This window comes from Chiloscyllium plagiosum, unplaced genomic scaffold (assembly GCF_037043375.1).
Source record: "Chiloscyllium plagiosum isolate Xiang-an unplaced genomic scaffold, Cpla_swu_hap1 HiC_scaffold_37, whole genome shotgun sequence".
Classification (NCBI taxonomy): Eukaryota; Metazoa; Chordata; class Chondrichthyes; order Orectolobiformes; family Hemiscylliidae; genus Chiloscyllium; species Chiloscyllium plagiosum.
In genome coordinates, this window is record NW_028270175.1 from 40,872,216 (window position 1) to 40,888,850 (window position 16,635).

The window sequence follows — 16,635 nt, forward strand, 5'->3', positions numbered from 1 at the left end:
CCAGAGTCCATGTTCTTTGGAGATTCTGTCTTTCCAGTGTAATGCTAGGATTCTGTATGTTTAGGAGGAGTAACCTATTGTGGTTTGCTTTGGTCTGAAATGTTATGTTCACTTTAATCTCCACCTGGGAAACATATTAACAGTTAATTTATAAGGTTTGAGATGTGGTTGGGACAAGTGCATGTTGATCCTTGCTAAGTCAAGAAGATGATCTGAGAGGCACCTGAGAGGGTGGTATGCATATGGAATGAGCTGCCAGTGGAAGTGGTTGAGGCATCTACATTGACAACATTTAAAAGGTATTTGGACAAAGACATGGATAGGAGGAGAGCTTCTTCAAGGAAGGCATCCTTGCAAGAGGATTCGCAGTAGGTTAAAATCAACTAGGAGAAAGTGAGGACTGCAGATGCTGGAGATCAGAGCTGAAAAATGTGTTGCTGGAAAAGCGCAGCAGGTCAGGCAGCATCAAAGGAACAGGAGACTCAACATTTCGGGCATAAGCCCTTCTTCAGGAATGGCTTCCTGAAGAAGAGCTTATGCCCGAAACGTCGATTCTCCTGCTCCTTTGATGCTGCCTGACCTGCTGCGCTTTTCCAGCAACACATTTTTCAGCTCTGATCTGCAGTCCTCACTTTCTCCAAAGACATGGATAGGAAAGGTTTAGAAGGATATGGGACAAGTGCAGGGAAATGGGGTTAGCATTGATGGACATTTTGGTCAGCATGGACCAGTTTGGGCCAAAGAGCCTGTCTCTGTGCTGTAGGACTCTCTGACTGGGTGATATTTGTAATTTGCATTAAGGCTGTCCCACTGAACTTTAACCAGGAATCATATTGAGTAATCTGTGGCTGAAGGTAAAGATAAACCAAGATAAAGTGTTGAAACTGTGTTTGCAAAAGACTAGAAAAGGACAATAGAGTGCATTGTCACAATTAATTTCAAGACTATTTATTTTTAAAATGAAATGTCTAAAGGTGGGGTGTTACTACGTGGATTGCAAGCTTTATGTTGTCTCAATCATTGACAGGCCTTGCTTTTTCTGAATATCACCTAACTTCAAACTGTACACCTTTCTTTAAAGGTATTGATACAGATTTACAACAGTGGCGATCCAGCAATAAAGGCATTACTAAACTGTTAATGATAGCACCAATGCAGTGTTGTTATTTTCCTTCATTGTTATGAAGAGCCTAATGTCAGTCACTTGTGCAGCACACACAATACACATTTGAACTATCGCAATAGCAAAATGAAATTCCTCTGACAGCTTTATCTATTCATCTTGTGTTTCAGCCAATGTGAAGATCAGTGGTGATGGCTCTGTGATTAAAATTACCAGAGCTCGTCAACGTGACCAAGGCCAGTACAAATGTGTGGCTCGCAATCAGTTTGGATCTGCATTCAGCATAATGACTCTGGTTGTACAAGGTACAATGTTGTAAAATAGAAATGCTGTTGTTAGGCCTATCATTTCCCAACTATCTCTGCAATTTGTCACCAGCTGACAGTCGGCCAGTTCTCAATGTTCCTCCCTCCTGATAATGTACGTTTTCTTGGATTTTCTCCAAAAGTTGCTGAACTGAGTACATTGTTCACATTGTGACCTTTGCCTTTGATTCGTGTCTTCCTGAAGAATATTTAGCATTTCATTGACTTTCCTGGTACCACATGACCAAATTATTTGTTCACTCCTCATCTCTCTGAGTTCCCTTTCAAAACTCAATTCTCCTGACCCAGAAAATTCACATAATCGGCAAGCGCTGGTAACAGACAGTGCCAGTAAATCCAAAATGTTGGTTAACAAAAGAAGCACGGACTTTAATGGAAATCATGTACTATTCAGTCCTGTCAGTAGTTAATGAACCTTGGGAGACACTTCGGTCCTTGTAATCGAAAGTAGAGCTGAATAAGTACCTGCAATAGCAAGTGGGCAAGTTTAAAGACCATTGGCTGCCTTTATCTGTGCTGTTATTCAACCGCACGATGGCCAGCTGAAGCTGTCCAGCTGTCATGACAACATTTGGATACTGGTTCCCTTCAGTATACCTTCCATTTGGCAAAGTGCGCAGGTTCATTGGAAGATATCAAAGATTCTGGCTGGTTCTGAATTACACAGAGCTAGATAATGCAAATCTTAACATAAAATCATTTTTCCTCCTTCAATTAAATTATTTGTCAGCAAAGTCTAAACCAATTTTAATATATTTATTCCTCTTAATTCAGTGGAATAGCCTGCACTCTGCTTTCAAGTGTCAGCTTGTCTCAATGGTAGCACAAGGTTGAACCTTGTGGGTTCCAATGTGAACCCTGTGAGCCAGAACCTGTGGGTTCCAACTGGACCATATGATCCAGGTTGACAATCCAACTGTCAGATCCCCTCAAAATATTCCAAGAAGGTAGCGTAGACCCTAACTTTTTCTTATTTTCAAGGCAGATGTGAGGTGGGTGTTCCAGGTGTAATGCAGCTGGTCAATCCACTTGGCTTTAAGAAAAACATAACTTATTTAGACACTACAATTGAAACACGACCAAAAGAAAACAGAATTTAGAATAACTTAACTAATGGAAAACTTAACTGACCTGATACAGCAACTTAACTGAGAAGCTGTTACAGTCCAGTAACATCCCATAAATGCGCCCTGTGGCAAAAGGCAGGAGGGAGCATCATCCAAAAAAGATTTCAGAGAGAAGTTCAGTCAGGGAACATTTGCTGAAGCTGCAACCTTCCTTGGACTCCAATGTCTTGTGCCTGCCATCTTGTGAACCTACCAAGGTTCTGGCTCAGAGATGAGTGTACTACCATTGAGACAAGACTGACACTTGAAAGCACAGGCTATTCTAAACTAAACTAGAAAAAGTCTGAACTGAGAGAATTGCTCACTCCTCTGCCATTGTTAAACTAGGCTCGTTCCAGACCCCTCGGCACCTTTGCCTTTTCGACCTCTGTTTTTTAAAAAAACCCAAAGACAAAATAGCCTTGTTAAAGTGACAGCATCATCACACAGCACCGTCAGTGAAACCCATCATTTGAATGAGATGTTAAAACACAAGATCATGTCCGACCCTCTCAGAAGGGGTAAAATTTCCCATTACGCTATACCAGAAAGAACAATGAAATTTCTGCTGGGGTCCTGATGAACATTAATGCAATCCATTGCGACTAAAACAGTTATTTATCTATTTGCTGTTGTGGGATCTTGCTGTGACATGAGTTGATTGCCACATTTTCCTGCATAATAACAGTGGCTGTATTATAAACAGGAGCAGGTTGCCTGGGAGGCACGTAGGGATGTCCTGAGGGCTTGAGAGGCGGTAACTAAAAGATTTATTTTCTTTATTGTCAGTTTAGCCATCTCTCTCCTTACTGTCTGCTCATGCTTGTTTATTTATTTTGATCACAAGGATGCTAATAGGGTGTTCATCCAATTGCAGCTTATACAACCTATTGTTTGAACAAGGTCTCAGTGAATTGTATGCCACGTCAGAATTCATCTGTCATTTGAATTGGATGGTGTTTCCTCACCTAATTTTATATCCAGCCTATTTTAATGCTTCATACTTGTTGCTACCCCAAAGTGACAACTTTTATTGATGAGGGAAGGATTTGAGAGAAGGGTCGTTGAGCAGGATAAGGTTCCAAACAACAGGGATGGAGGTACAAAAGAAATAACTAAAGGAACCACTATTTTGCAGGCTGTGTTGGTGTCAGCCTCAGACCCCATGTGGCGAGGAACTACGCACAGCCTCACAGCTGATCCCAGAGCGGTCAAATCCAAGTATCTGCTCCACAGCCACCATTGCAGCCTCAGAGCTCATGACCCCAGCTGCTTGTTCTGTATTCTCAATGGGCCTTGAAACCCACATTTCCGGTGCCTCTGGAATAGGAATCTGATGGATCCTACCTGGCTTATACAAAGTAATCCATAGTCTGATTGATCAGTGAAGTTTTGTTTCTTTCTCCCTTTCTTTACTTCTAGGGCCTCCAACGGTTTCCATCTCCCCCAGGGGCCCAGTCAGGCTGGGTGTGGGTGATTCCGTTACACTGGAATGTATAGGCATGGGCGAACCTCGGCCGACAATCAGCTGGCGTCGGATCAACGGCAGGCAAAGGAGCAACCTGCCGAGGGAAGGCAATCCCATCCTAACGGTGAGTAGAAGCTGCTCCCTGACAGTGTTGTGAGCAGTTTGAACCAGAGAACAGAATGGTTATTGGCAGGACCAGGACAGAAATTCCAGGCCCCAGTGCTATTCCTGGGCTCGGCCCCAGCCTGAGCGCAGACTGCGTGGATCTCCAGGTCCAGATTATAGAACATCTCAGCTGCCAGAGGAAATGGTGGAGGCTGGTACAATTACAGCACTTAGAAGGCATCTGGATGGGTTTATGAATAGGAAGGGTTTAGAGGGATATAGGCCAAGTGCTAGCAAATGGGACGAGATTAGATTAGGATAGTTGGTCGGCATTAATGTGTTGGACCAGAGGGTTTGTTTCCGTGCTATACATCTCTATGATTCTATGACTATGACTCTATCTCAGTTGAGGAAAAGTTCATTTTAAAGTGATAATAGCTCCCTTCAGTTATTACCCCACTAGTGCTATTTGTTATTTATTTTATTCGTTCTGGTTTCATGGGCATTGCTGGTAGAGCATTAATACCCATTCGTTGGGCCCTCTCCCATTGTCTTTAACCACACCAATTCATGGTATGAAGGTAGAATACTGGGGCGAGGATGTTCCAGAATCTTCTCTCTGTGGTAGTATTATCATGGTGTTTGCCACAGTTTGGCCTCCTTTACCCATTCATTGACTATTGAAGAAAACATCATCTTCGATGTGAAGCTTTTATATTGTTAACCTCTCTGTGAGGGCAATACCCTGGTTGAACTTACTTAGCAAGTACTGCATGATTTAAACTCCACTTTGAGCTCCATGCCAATACTTAGCATAGGCAGAAAATAAATTATCCAGAATTTAGTTGTGCCCAGGCCAAAACATCTGGCATTAATTTATACATTTATACACTAAGAATTATAAAATCAACGAGCTAGAGCTAACAAAATGCAGATGTTCGTGTACCTCTATCTCTCTCGCACACATGGCAAACACTGTTACAAATACTTCTTCAGATAGCACAGAGCCCCCAGGTACTGGCACAATATGGGGAAATAGATTAACATCTCAAGCTGCACCCTCATTATAAACTGCCTGCCTGCAAAGCTCTCTTTACTGATCACCCTTTAGTTACACACCACAGAAGGTAGTGACTTTTCTCTAACTATTTTAGGGACACAGGAAATAGGAGTACGCTATTCAGCCACCGAGCCTGCTCTGCCATTCAAGCAGATTATCTTCTACTCCATATTCCGTACCATTCCCATATCCCTGGATGTCACTAATATCCAGAACTCTGATCATTTTCTGTCTTGACCTGGTTCAGTGGTTGAGCTACCCCAGCTGTCAGAGGTACAGAATTCCAATGGTTCACCACCCTCTGAGTGAAGAAATGTATTTGAATTATAATTGTATCTTTAGGAATAGGAAATTAGATGAACTTTACTTGAGAGTTTACAGAAACAAGTGTTTCAGCCCAAAAACTGCTTATGTTTGTGTTCTCCACAAATGTCTCCCCCCCCCCCCCCCCCCCCCCGCCCCTCATTGTAACTGTATCCGAATGTATTGTGGCTCACTTTCCTTCTCATGCTGTTATCTAGCCTGCCCTTAAAGGCATCTGCAACGCCTAAAGATCCAATCTGCTTCACTACAAATCTATCCACTACTTCTAAAACTAAAACTACACTCAAGTCTAGAATTACCTAATATATATAAATGGAGATTCCGAGTGAGTGTGTAACAAGGAGTTATCACTTAATGAAACTGATGTCCCTTCAAAATTCCTAACAAATCATAATTGATGCACTTTTAAAATCTTTATAAGCATTCTCTGTTTGTCACATTTCCATCCCATTTTTGTGTTGACTCTTTCCCTTTAAAATTGCCCTTTTTAGTCTTTATTCCTTTATGGGAAAAGAGCTTTGCTGACTAGGCCAGCATTTGTTGCCAATCCCTAATTGCCCTGAATGGCTGGACCATTTCAGAAGACATTTAAGAGTTAATCACATTAACTCCACATTCCCCCCGTTCAGAACAGAAACCTGCTGAGCAAATGTCGGGTGCTGTAATTATACCATCCCATCATTGGATGAGGACTTCTCTGTTTTGAGTTTCTCATTTCTCACCTGACATCTGAGCAATGTCCACATATCAACCATCTCTGCTTTCCAAATTCTAAAAGTCTGACAGTAGAATATAAATAATATTAAATCAATGTGTTATATAATGTGTGAAATCGTAAAATAATCAATTATTGAAGTCTGACAGCCTGATCCAATTAAACCCATTCTCTTAATATAAAAATATAAAATAGGAACAGAAATAAGCCATACAAGCCCTTTGAGCTGCACTGCCATTCATTAAGATCATGGCTGGACGGTTTTTGTTTTTGAATTCCACATACGCACCTTCCCCATAATGCTTTGTTTCCCTCAACAAAAATCTATCCAAATCCACTTTAATAGTATTCTTCTAAGGGAGAGTTCTGAAGTTGTGCATTGCTCTGTTCTCCTCATCCGCACTGTAAAAGGACAACCTTTAACAATAAAACAGTTCCTCCTTGTTCTGGACCAACCCACAAGAGGAAACATCCTTTACATGTTCATTATCAAGACTATTTAGCATCTCCTTTACATGTTCATTATCAAGACTATTTAGCCAATCAAATCACCACTTGCTCTTCTAAACTCCAGTGGAAACAATCCCAGCCTGTCCAACCTTTCTCAAAAGGCAAACGTGCTCATTCCAGTGAACCTCTTCTGAACCACCTCCAATATACTTACATCCTTCCTTCAATAAGGTGACCAAAAGGACACAGTATTCAAAATGTGATCTCGCCAGTGTTCTTTATAACTGGAGCATAGCATCCTCACTTTTCCTTTCAATTCCTTCACATTAGAGGATAGCATTTACTTTCCCTTCCTCTGAAATTAAACATTGTGGCTTTTACTTACAGGGAGGAACACTAAGGAAAGATTAATTTCCCATTATTCTTCCAATAATGATTTGTGACATTGCTCCAAACAGAAATGAAGAGGATTTGCCAGGCATTGTAGCATGAAGATGGTGCTTCTTTGACATATGCCTGTATAACCTTGAATGATTTATTTAATTTTCAATTTCAGATTTCTTCAGCTCGTCTGCAGGATTCTGGGACCTACTCCTGCACATCCTCAAATATGTTTGGCACGGTTGATGCTCAGGTGGAGGTGATAGTCGAGCGATCAGCCTCCAGAGCCCAGGTTCCTCAGGTCACTGCCGAACAGCCATCGTTAACTGTCACAGCAGGACAAATTGCTACCCTGCACTGCTCAGCTACCGGTACGTCAAGGATACCATGATACTCCGGTGATGGTCATACAGCTGTTCAAGTTCTATCAGGGAGGGTTATGCTTCCTTCACTGTCTGACATTGTCAGCTGTGGCTTAAATAATGTGCCCTGCTGTGAATGCCATGGCATGCCACTAATCTCACTCTCCATGACATGAACATAATCATTAAAAACTTCTATTAAGGAAACATGCTATAAGGCATTTAAATTATTTTGTAACTATAAGATCGTACAGCAAGTATGGAGATGTAAGGAAGTCAAGTATTGCTATCAGGACAAATATTTGGTCTTATTGCATATGTACAAGTTGCACAATGCTGATTTTTTAATATACTTTCTTGGAGTGTGGGTGTCCCTGACTGAACCAGCCCATCCCGAATTGATCTTGATAAGTTGTTGGGTGATGAGCTTGAATCGGTGTAGGGGCTCCCCACACATACAAGTAACTGCATGCAAGACTTTTGCAAGTAACTGGCTGAGCCACCAGTCATGGTCCAACCTGAATTGTCTTTGAATTGAATGGCTTGCTGGGCCATTTCAGAGGACTGTTAAAAATTAACCACATTGCTGTGGGTATGGAGTCACATGTAGGTCAGATCAGGTAAGGATGGCAGATTTCCTTCCTTAAAGGACATTAGTGAAACAGGAGAGTTTTTTCAACAATTAATGAAAGCTGTTGTGGATTCCATTACAAAGACTAGCTTTTATTTTCTGGTTCTTTACTGTATCACTTATATGATTATGACTCTATGTACTAAGTTGAATTTAAATTCAGCTAAGTGTGATTTGAGCCCTTGTCCACAGAGCATTAGTCCAGGTCTCTATGCCGCCACTTCCCCCATTTGATAGTATCAGCAAAGAAACGTTTGTGTTCCTTGAGAAAGCTCTTGGCACAACAGCTTCCATCTATTATTTTCAAATTTCTTTCCCTGGTTTGACACAAACATAGCTGTACAAATAGGTTGTACCATTGCCTTAATATTCTGAACAACGCTGAGAGTAGTTTAAATACATAATTCAATCGTTCTGGACGTAGTTAACTTGGTCACTGCTTCCTCTTTGTTAAAATAGCCTCCTGGGACTGACTGCTGAATGGTTATTGGACCAAGACATTGTTAACTTGCGTCCCTGGATCTGACCTAGTGACAATAGCACTGCGTGACTCACTCCAATCTGTGTCCTGTGGGAACAAGGGAGAATTGAATGTATTCACCAGATTAAATCTTAATCCTTCTCTTTGGTCTGTGTAGGTTATCCAACTCCGATTATTCAGTGGTCTAAATTGCGAGCCCCATTGCCATGGCAGCACAGGATTGCCAATGGATCTTTGGTTATTCCTAACATAGGACTGCAGGATTCCGGACAGTACATCTGCAATGCCTCCAATTCCGCTGGATTCAATGAGTTGTTCATAACACTGGATGTAGAAAGTAAGAACTTGATCATTAGGATTTGTTTTACCCTTCTTTTGAACATCAAAACTTTTAAACAATTAATTTTTAGTAGTTGTGTAATATTCCGATGAGTCCTGAAGAAATCCTTTGAGGTGTTTTTGAAACTTTGAACTCACTGGAAATGGTTCTGCCAGCAGTACTTGGGTGATTAATGATTGGGAAAAGTTTTAACAGTACATGTTTCATGACTTCAGGACTTCTCACACCCTTTCCAACCAATTAAATGTTTTTGAAGTGCAGTGACTGTTGTAGTCCAGGAATTTCAGCAGCCAATTTGCGCACAGCAAGCTCCCACCAACAGTCATGACCAGACCTTTTTTTTTTACAGTGATGTTGGTTGAGGGAAATCTGTAGGCCAGGATATTTTCTTCAGCTCACCACTGATTTACCACAAACATAACTACTTTATTAGCAATTCTCAGAAATTGCAAACCTTTTTGCACTTAGAACATTTGTTCCCACAAAAGGCACAGCAGGCATCAAAAGTGCCACATGTGACCAGTCAAATCCAAGAATGTCTTATGTTGCCCTTTGCTAAACCCTTGGTAACAAGAATGGAAATAAATGATTGCATTTATGTAGGACTTTATCAAATCTCTCAGAAAAATCTTGGAGCAATTCGCAAGCATTAAATTCGCTTTGAAGGATATTGGCTGATTGTAGACACATAAGACAGCTGTTAGCCACTCAACATATCCCACAAACAGCGATGAAGTAAATAATCTGTCAGCTTCTTGCTGTGTTTGAGAGGAGAGAATTGTCCAGAGAACCAGAATTCCTTGCTTTTCTTCAGGCAAAGCTGTGGGCACTTCAACATTCATCTAAGCTAATGAACCCTGCAAAGGGCAAGACCCTACAGTGTAGTGGTACTCCTTGCTGTCAGTCATGCTTATGCACTGGAGTTTTGAAATTTGCCTTGAACATACAATCTTTACACACCAATAAGAGTCTGGCCAAATATTTTGATGTGTTTAATTGTCTCTCGCTGGAGTAGCACGCTGGAAATCAAATCCCACTTTTCCCAGAGTCTTCCCATAAGTTAAAGATTTTAAAATAAGTATGAAAAACAGTTTCCCTGATATCCAAACCCAGATTGATAGAATTCCTATTTGAGACAAGTAATTAGACTTTAGCAACAGGTATATAGATTTAAGCTGTCTGCATATACCACTCCCAATTCAAATCCTAATCTCTTTCTAAACTCAGTTTTTCACACACACAAAGATTAAAAAAAAGGGTAAAATAGGATATGACAAAGGAAAACAGGGAGGGTGTTCAGTAATTCCTATTGTTGGTTTCTAGGATGGCCAATACGATTGATACAGTGGTCAGCATATTGCTTTCAGTCACCCATCTCTGGATGCTTCCATTGGTTTGCAAGAGACACAAGTGACTGGTTGACTTAAAAAAAGTGACTTATCAGTTAAAAGTCATAGCTTACAACAGAAAGAAAGTTAAACTGGTTTTCTAGAGATTTAAAATAGGTTTTGACTGCAGAGAACAGAAAGGCAGCTCCTGAGCTGGTGGAGCTCAAAGCACACTCTCTACCTTATTCCAAAACTAAGCTGTTCAGTTAACTGAGAACTAATCACTTGGTGGGAGTGGCAGACAAAAGGCTTTTATCATCGATGACTAGTCACTAGTCCATGGACCAGCCAACGTCTTGTTGCTACCCAGAGCAGCAGCTGTATACACAACCCCTTGATCTATGTTTGTCGGTAATCACCTCAGTTAATGCTTGTTTGCATAATGGTTGTCATGAGGGTCAGGTTACTTGTCTTTCAAAACATGCAGCAACCCTTCTAAACACTTAGTTTTTACAATAGATCTTTCTCATTTTAGTCCACAACTTTAAAAATCAAAAGCAAAAAATATAATCTTCACAGTTCCTTGTAGAACTGAAGACTTGTGGACAACTTGATTAATAACTATCAGCCACTTGTGAACACACAGTAATCACAAATCTTCATTAACAATAATAATTTTGTAATTATTTAGTTAACATCCAAAGTCACTTTTGAGGTAATGCAAATTTATCTTGTTCCTTAGCTGCACCGTATGCCACCTTTGACCAAGAGGTTGTCACTGTAAGGGTCGGTGAGATCATCCGATTACACTGTCTGTCCCAAGGAACTCCCCCAATAACATATGAATGGTCCAAGTTGAATGGAAGTTTGCCAAGCAGGGCGGTGATGCGCAATGGGTTCCTGCAAATCAATCTTGCCGTTGTATCGGATTCAGGAAAGTACCGCTGTCTAGTGAAGAACAAAGTTGGTCAAAGTGATGCAATTTCAACAGTGCATGTGAAATGTAAGTAAAATCGATTACACAGTTTATTTACTTCTCATCCTTCCTGCACTTCTTTTATACTAAACTTTCAAAACAAATTGATAAGTACCTGAAGGGGTAAACTTTGCAAAGCATTGAATTGAATTGAATTTGTTGTCATGTGTGCTGAGGCACAGTGAAAAGCTTTGTCTTGCGAGCAATACAGGCAGATCACATAGATAAGTAAATAATAGGTAAACAGCGGCAAAGACAAAAACACAGGTAGAGGTGAATGTTAAGAGTTTGGGAGTCCATTCAGTATTCTAACAACAGTAGGGCAGAAACTGTTACAAAACCGGCTAATGCTTATGTTCAGGCTTCTGTACCTTCTCCCTAATGGTAGAGGTTGTAGAAAAACATTGCCAGGGTGGGATGGATCTTTAACAATGCTCGTGGCCTTTTCTTGACAGCAGGCCTGGTAGATGGATTCTATAGGTTGGAGGTTCACCTTTGTGATTGTTCGGGCTGAGTTCACCACTCTCTGTAACCGTCTCCAATCTTGAATGGTACAGTTGCCATACCAGGTAGTGATACATTCAGACAGAATGCTCTCGATGGAGCACCTATAAAAATTGGCAAGGGTATTCGTTGTAATGCCAAATTTCCTCAGCTGCCTGAGGAAGAAGAGACATTGTGGGGCCTTTGTAACCAGTGTGTCCACATGAAGAGTCCAAGAAAGCTTGTTGTGGATGACCATTCCCAGGAGCTTGACACTCTCCACTCGTTCCACCTTTGTGCTGTTAGTGCATAGGGGGGCATGAGTAACATCCCGCAGAAAATCAATAATGAGTTCCTTGGTTTTGCTGGCATTGGGAGCTAGGTTGTTCACAGTGCACTATTTTTCCAGGTCTTTCACCTCCCATCTGTAGTCTGTTTCGTCATCATCTGAGATTCGACTGACTATGGTGGTGTCATCAACGAACTTGAAAATGGCATTAATCTAGTATTTGGCGACGCAGTCATGGGTATACAGTGAGTACAGTAGGGGACTGAGTCGCACCCCTGGCGGGCTCCAGTGTTGAGTGTTAGTGAGGATGAAATATTGACACCAATCTTCACTAATTGTGGCCTGTGGGTCAGGAAACTGAGGATCTAGTTGCAGAGAGTGGGGCTTAGTTTGTGATCACTAAGTTTAGTAATCTGTCTCGAGTGGATAGTAGTGTTGAAGGCTGAACTGTAATCAATGAGTAGGATTCTTACATAGCTGTTCTTGGTGTCAAGATGTTCTAAGGAGAAGTGAAGGGCAAGTGACATGGCATCTGACGTAGATCTGTTGGTCCGATAGGCAAATTGGAGTGGGTCAATAGTAGTGGGGAGGCTGGAGTTGATTAATGCCATGACCAGCCTTTCAAAGCACTGCATGACCACTGAAGTTAGGGCCACTGGGCAGTAGTCATTGAGACATGCTGCATGAGCCTTCTTAGACACAGGGATGATGTTGGCCCTCTTGGAACAGGCAGGGAGAGTGGCCTGCTGCAGGGAGAGGTTGAAGATGTCCGAGAACACCTCTGCCAGTCGACCTGTGCATGCTCTGAGAACCCGGCCTGGTACTCCGTCTGGTCCCATCACTTCCTTGGATTCACAAAGGAAATTTGATCTGACCTCTGATGCATTGATTGTTGGTATAGGTTCATCAGGACTTGTCGGAACAGGTGTTATCTCTCCGCTGAAAGCGAGCATAGAAGGCATTGAGATGATCTGGGAGGGATATGTCATTGTCTGCTATCTTGCACAGTCTCTTTTTAGAACCTGTGATGTCATTCAGCCCTTACCATCGTCGCCGAGTGTCTGTCTGGGTCTCTAGTTTGGATCAGTATTGGCCTTGGCTGTCTTAATGGCTCTGCAAAGGTCATACTTGGATTGTTTATATTTGAGTGGGTCTCCTGATCTGAAGGCCTCATGCCTGGTTTTTAGCAGGTTCTGTATGTCCTGATTCATCCAGGGTTTCCTGTTGGGGAACACCTGGATTGACTTCCTCAGTATGCAGTCCTCCACACACTTGCTGATAAAGTCTGTGATGGTGGTGGCGTATCGTCCGAGGTACCTGCAGACTGCTTGAACATGGCCTGATCAGCCAATCCAGACAGCACCAGAGTTGATCCTCTGCCTCCTCCGACCAGCACTGGACCTGTATCTGCGAGGGAGGTCTCCTGCTTGAGCTTTTGCCTGTAAGCCGGGAGAAGAAGCACGATGTTGTGGTCGGAATTCCCAAAATGAGGATGGGAATGGAGTGGTAGGCATCTTTCACAGTGATGTAGCAGTGGTCTAAAATATTCGGACCCCTGGTGGGGCAGGTAATATTCTGGTGGTACTTGGGCAACACCTTCCTTAGTTTGGCTTGATTGAAGTCACCAGTTAAAATAAACAGGCCTCGGGGTGTTCTGTCTCCAGGGTGTTAGTGGTAGAGTACAGCACATCCAGAGCTTCCTCAACCAAACAGTGTAGTAACAAAGGGAGATTGGGACGAATTGGTAGCTGTTTGAAAGAACGGGCACAACACAATGGACTAATGGTCCCATTGATTCCAGAAGGCTATGCTTGAATTCTCAAATGCCCTATCTCCTAATTAAAACTGGGGTTGATTTATTATCCTGGGTTGAGATTGGTGAAAGTCATCTGATCAAGGCAGAAATAACTGATGGTTAGATGTTGAATTCAAACCAGTGATATTCAAGTTATTGCCCCCTTTGCAAGGTCCTATATCCTACATTTCTAGTCAGCAATTGAACTGCTATGAAACACAACTGAAGGTGCAAGAAATAATGATGAAGTTTGTTCATCAGTCTGGCTTTCTGAATTTGTTGTGGCTGAATTTCCCCTGTTTCCGTGTTTAATGTGGGATGCTGATGGGACAACAGAGACTGGGATCTCTGGAAGGAGTGGAGGCTCTGTAATGCTCTTGTTTGTTGTGGGAGCCAGTGTTGGTGGTTGAATGTTGAATACATGCGCAGAGATCCATCTTCCTCAAGATAGGATCAAAAAAGAAGTCATGGAGCTCGTCCCCACCCCAATTCCTGTGTGCAGGGAGCTGAATCCCAAGCCTTACCAATGAAACCCACTGAGGAGGCAGCCATGAATAGGCATAGAGATGGGACAACATTTAAAAGGTCTGCCGGATTTACAGGTCATTCTTGCTTTTCCCAACTGGTACAGAGATCTCTGTGCAACCTTGATGTGGAGATGCCGGTGTTGGACTGGGTGTACAAAGTTAAAAATCACACAACACCAGGTTATAGTCCAACAGGTTTAATTGGAAGCACACTAGTTTTCGGAGTGACGCTCCTTCATCAGGTGATAGTGGAGGGCTCAATCCTAACACAGAATTTATAGCAAAAATTTACAGTGTGATATAACTGAAATTGTACATTGAAAAATTGATTGTCTGTTAAGCCTTTCATCTGTTAGAATACAGTGATAGTTTCACTTCTTTCATGTGTAAATCACAAAACATTTTTTTTAAAAAGTTGCATTCTCAGGTTAGCTGTTAACAATGGTGATAGCTAGACAATATGTTGAAGGTGTTGGCCCCCTGTGTTCTCTGTCTATGGCATCATGGCATAGACAGAGAACACAGGGGGCCAACACCTTCACCATATTGTTTTGCTATCACCATTGTTAACAGCTAACCCGAGAATGCAACCTTTTTTTTAAAAGTAAGGTTTTGTGATTTACACATGAAAGAAGTGAAACTATCATTGTATTCTAACAAATGAAAGGCTTAGCAGACAATCATTTTATCAATGTATAATTTCAGTTACATCACACTGTAAATTTTTGCTATAAATTCTGTGTTAGGATTGAGCCCTCCACTATCACCTGATGAAGGAGCGTCACTCCGAAAACTAGTGTGCTTCCAATTAAAACTGTTGGACTATAACCTGGTGTTGTGTGATTTTTAACTCTGTACAACCTGTAATCTAATTACTTATTTATTTTTGCCTAAAAGTTTTATATTTACAACAGAACTTCAGTCAGTTCACAGGATTCCTACTAATCTGCAAAAGATAGCAAGTGAAGCCAAGCTACCCACGAAGCTGTGCACCTTTTGCTTATTCCCATCATCCACTGGGAGAGCTCATGAACCTCAATTGGGTCAGTTTTATTTGAGGCTTATTTTCCCCAAAGAAGATTTCTCCAGTGAATGCTGATGACATTCCAGTGAGGTGTGATTCTCTGACATAGCCAGAATCAAAGTCAGGAAGTCCATCTTGTCTGTACAGATCTCTTTCCCCAACTTCTCTCCATAACCCTGCACGTTTTCACTTTGCTGAGGAGTCTTCTCTCACCCTTGTCACACTGTTCCACAGGACGCAGTATAAAATGAAAGTACTTTTTTGAGATGACCAGTTGAATACCTTATTTTTACTGGTTAGATTAGATTACTTACAGTGTGGAAACAGGTCCTTCGGCCCAACAAGTCCACACCGACCCGCCGAAGCGCAACCCACCCATACCCCTACATTTACCACTTTAACCTAACACTACGGGCAATTTAGCACGGCCAATTCACCTGACCCGCACATCTTTGGACTGTGGGAGTAAACCGGAGCACCCGGAGGAAACCCACGCAGACACGGGGAGAATGTGCAAACTCCACACAGTCAGTCGTCTGAGTCGGGAATTGAACCCGGGTCTCTGGCGCTGTGAGGCAGCAGTGCTAACCACTGTGCCGCCCACTGGGTTTTATACAACAAGATCTATCAACCATGTTTCTGAATAAACATTATTGGTTTATTTTCAAAACAAAGCTTGTTTACTGACAAACAAGGGACAAGAATTGGCCACTCAGCCCTTCCAGCCTGCTCTGCCATCCAATAAGATCATGGCTGATCTGATTTTAACTTCATCTCTACAATCATAAAATCATAGAATCCCTACAGTGTGGAAGCAGGACATTTGCCTTTCGAGTCCACATTGACCCTTCGAAGAGCATCCCAACCAGACCCACCCTACATTTCCCATGGCTAATCCACTTAGTCTGCACATCCTTAGATTCTCTGGGCAACTTAGCATGGCCAGCTCACCTAATGTGCCCATCTTTGGATTGTGGGGGGAAACCGGGGCAGACACGGGGAGAATGTGCAAACTCCGCACAGACAGTTGCCCGAGGCTGGAATCAAACCTGGGTCCCTGGTGCTGTGAGGCAGCCTTGTTAACCACTGAGCCACTGTGCTGCCCTGCATTCCTGCACAACCCCAAAATTCTTCCATCCTCATCAAGAATCTTATCTGTTTCTGCCTTAAAACTATTTAAAGATTCTGCGTCGACTGCCTTTTGAGGAAGAGAAATCCAAATACTCCCAATCCTCAGAGAGAAATCAAATGTTTCCTCAACTCTGTTTTAAATGGCTGACCCTTTATTTTTAAACATGTTCAAACTAAGAGGGGAAAGGTTTACAGGAGGTATGTGTGGAA

The 16,635-nt window shown here is 42.1% G+C and overlaps 1 protein-coding gene across 14 annotated transcripts in view; it reads left to right on the top strand.

Annotated features, from left to right (window-relative positions):
- hspg2 (heparan sulfate proteoglycan 2) overlaps positions 1 to 16,635 on the top strand; it is a 530,612-nt gene that overhangs the window by 442,176 nt on the left and 71,801 nt on the right. For all 14 annotated transcript variants that reach the window (XM_087980629.1, XM_087980631.1, XM_087980637.1 and 11 more), the window contains 5 exons: positions 1,294 to 1,428; positions 3,978 to 4,147; positions 7,234 to 7,429; positions 8,690 to 8,869; positions 10,943 to 11,203. In XM_087980629.1, the coding sequence (XP_087836755.1) occupies positions 1,294 to 1,428; positions 3,978 to 4,147; positions 7,234 to 7,429; positions 8,690 to 8,869; positions 10,943 to 11,203 (942 nt within the window). The remainder of the gene's footprint in view (positions 1 to 1,293; positions 1,429 to 3,977; positions 4,148 to 7,233; positions 7,430 to 8,689; positions 8,870 to 10,942; positions 11,204 to 16,635) is intronic.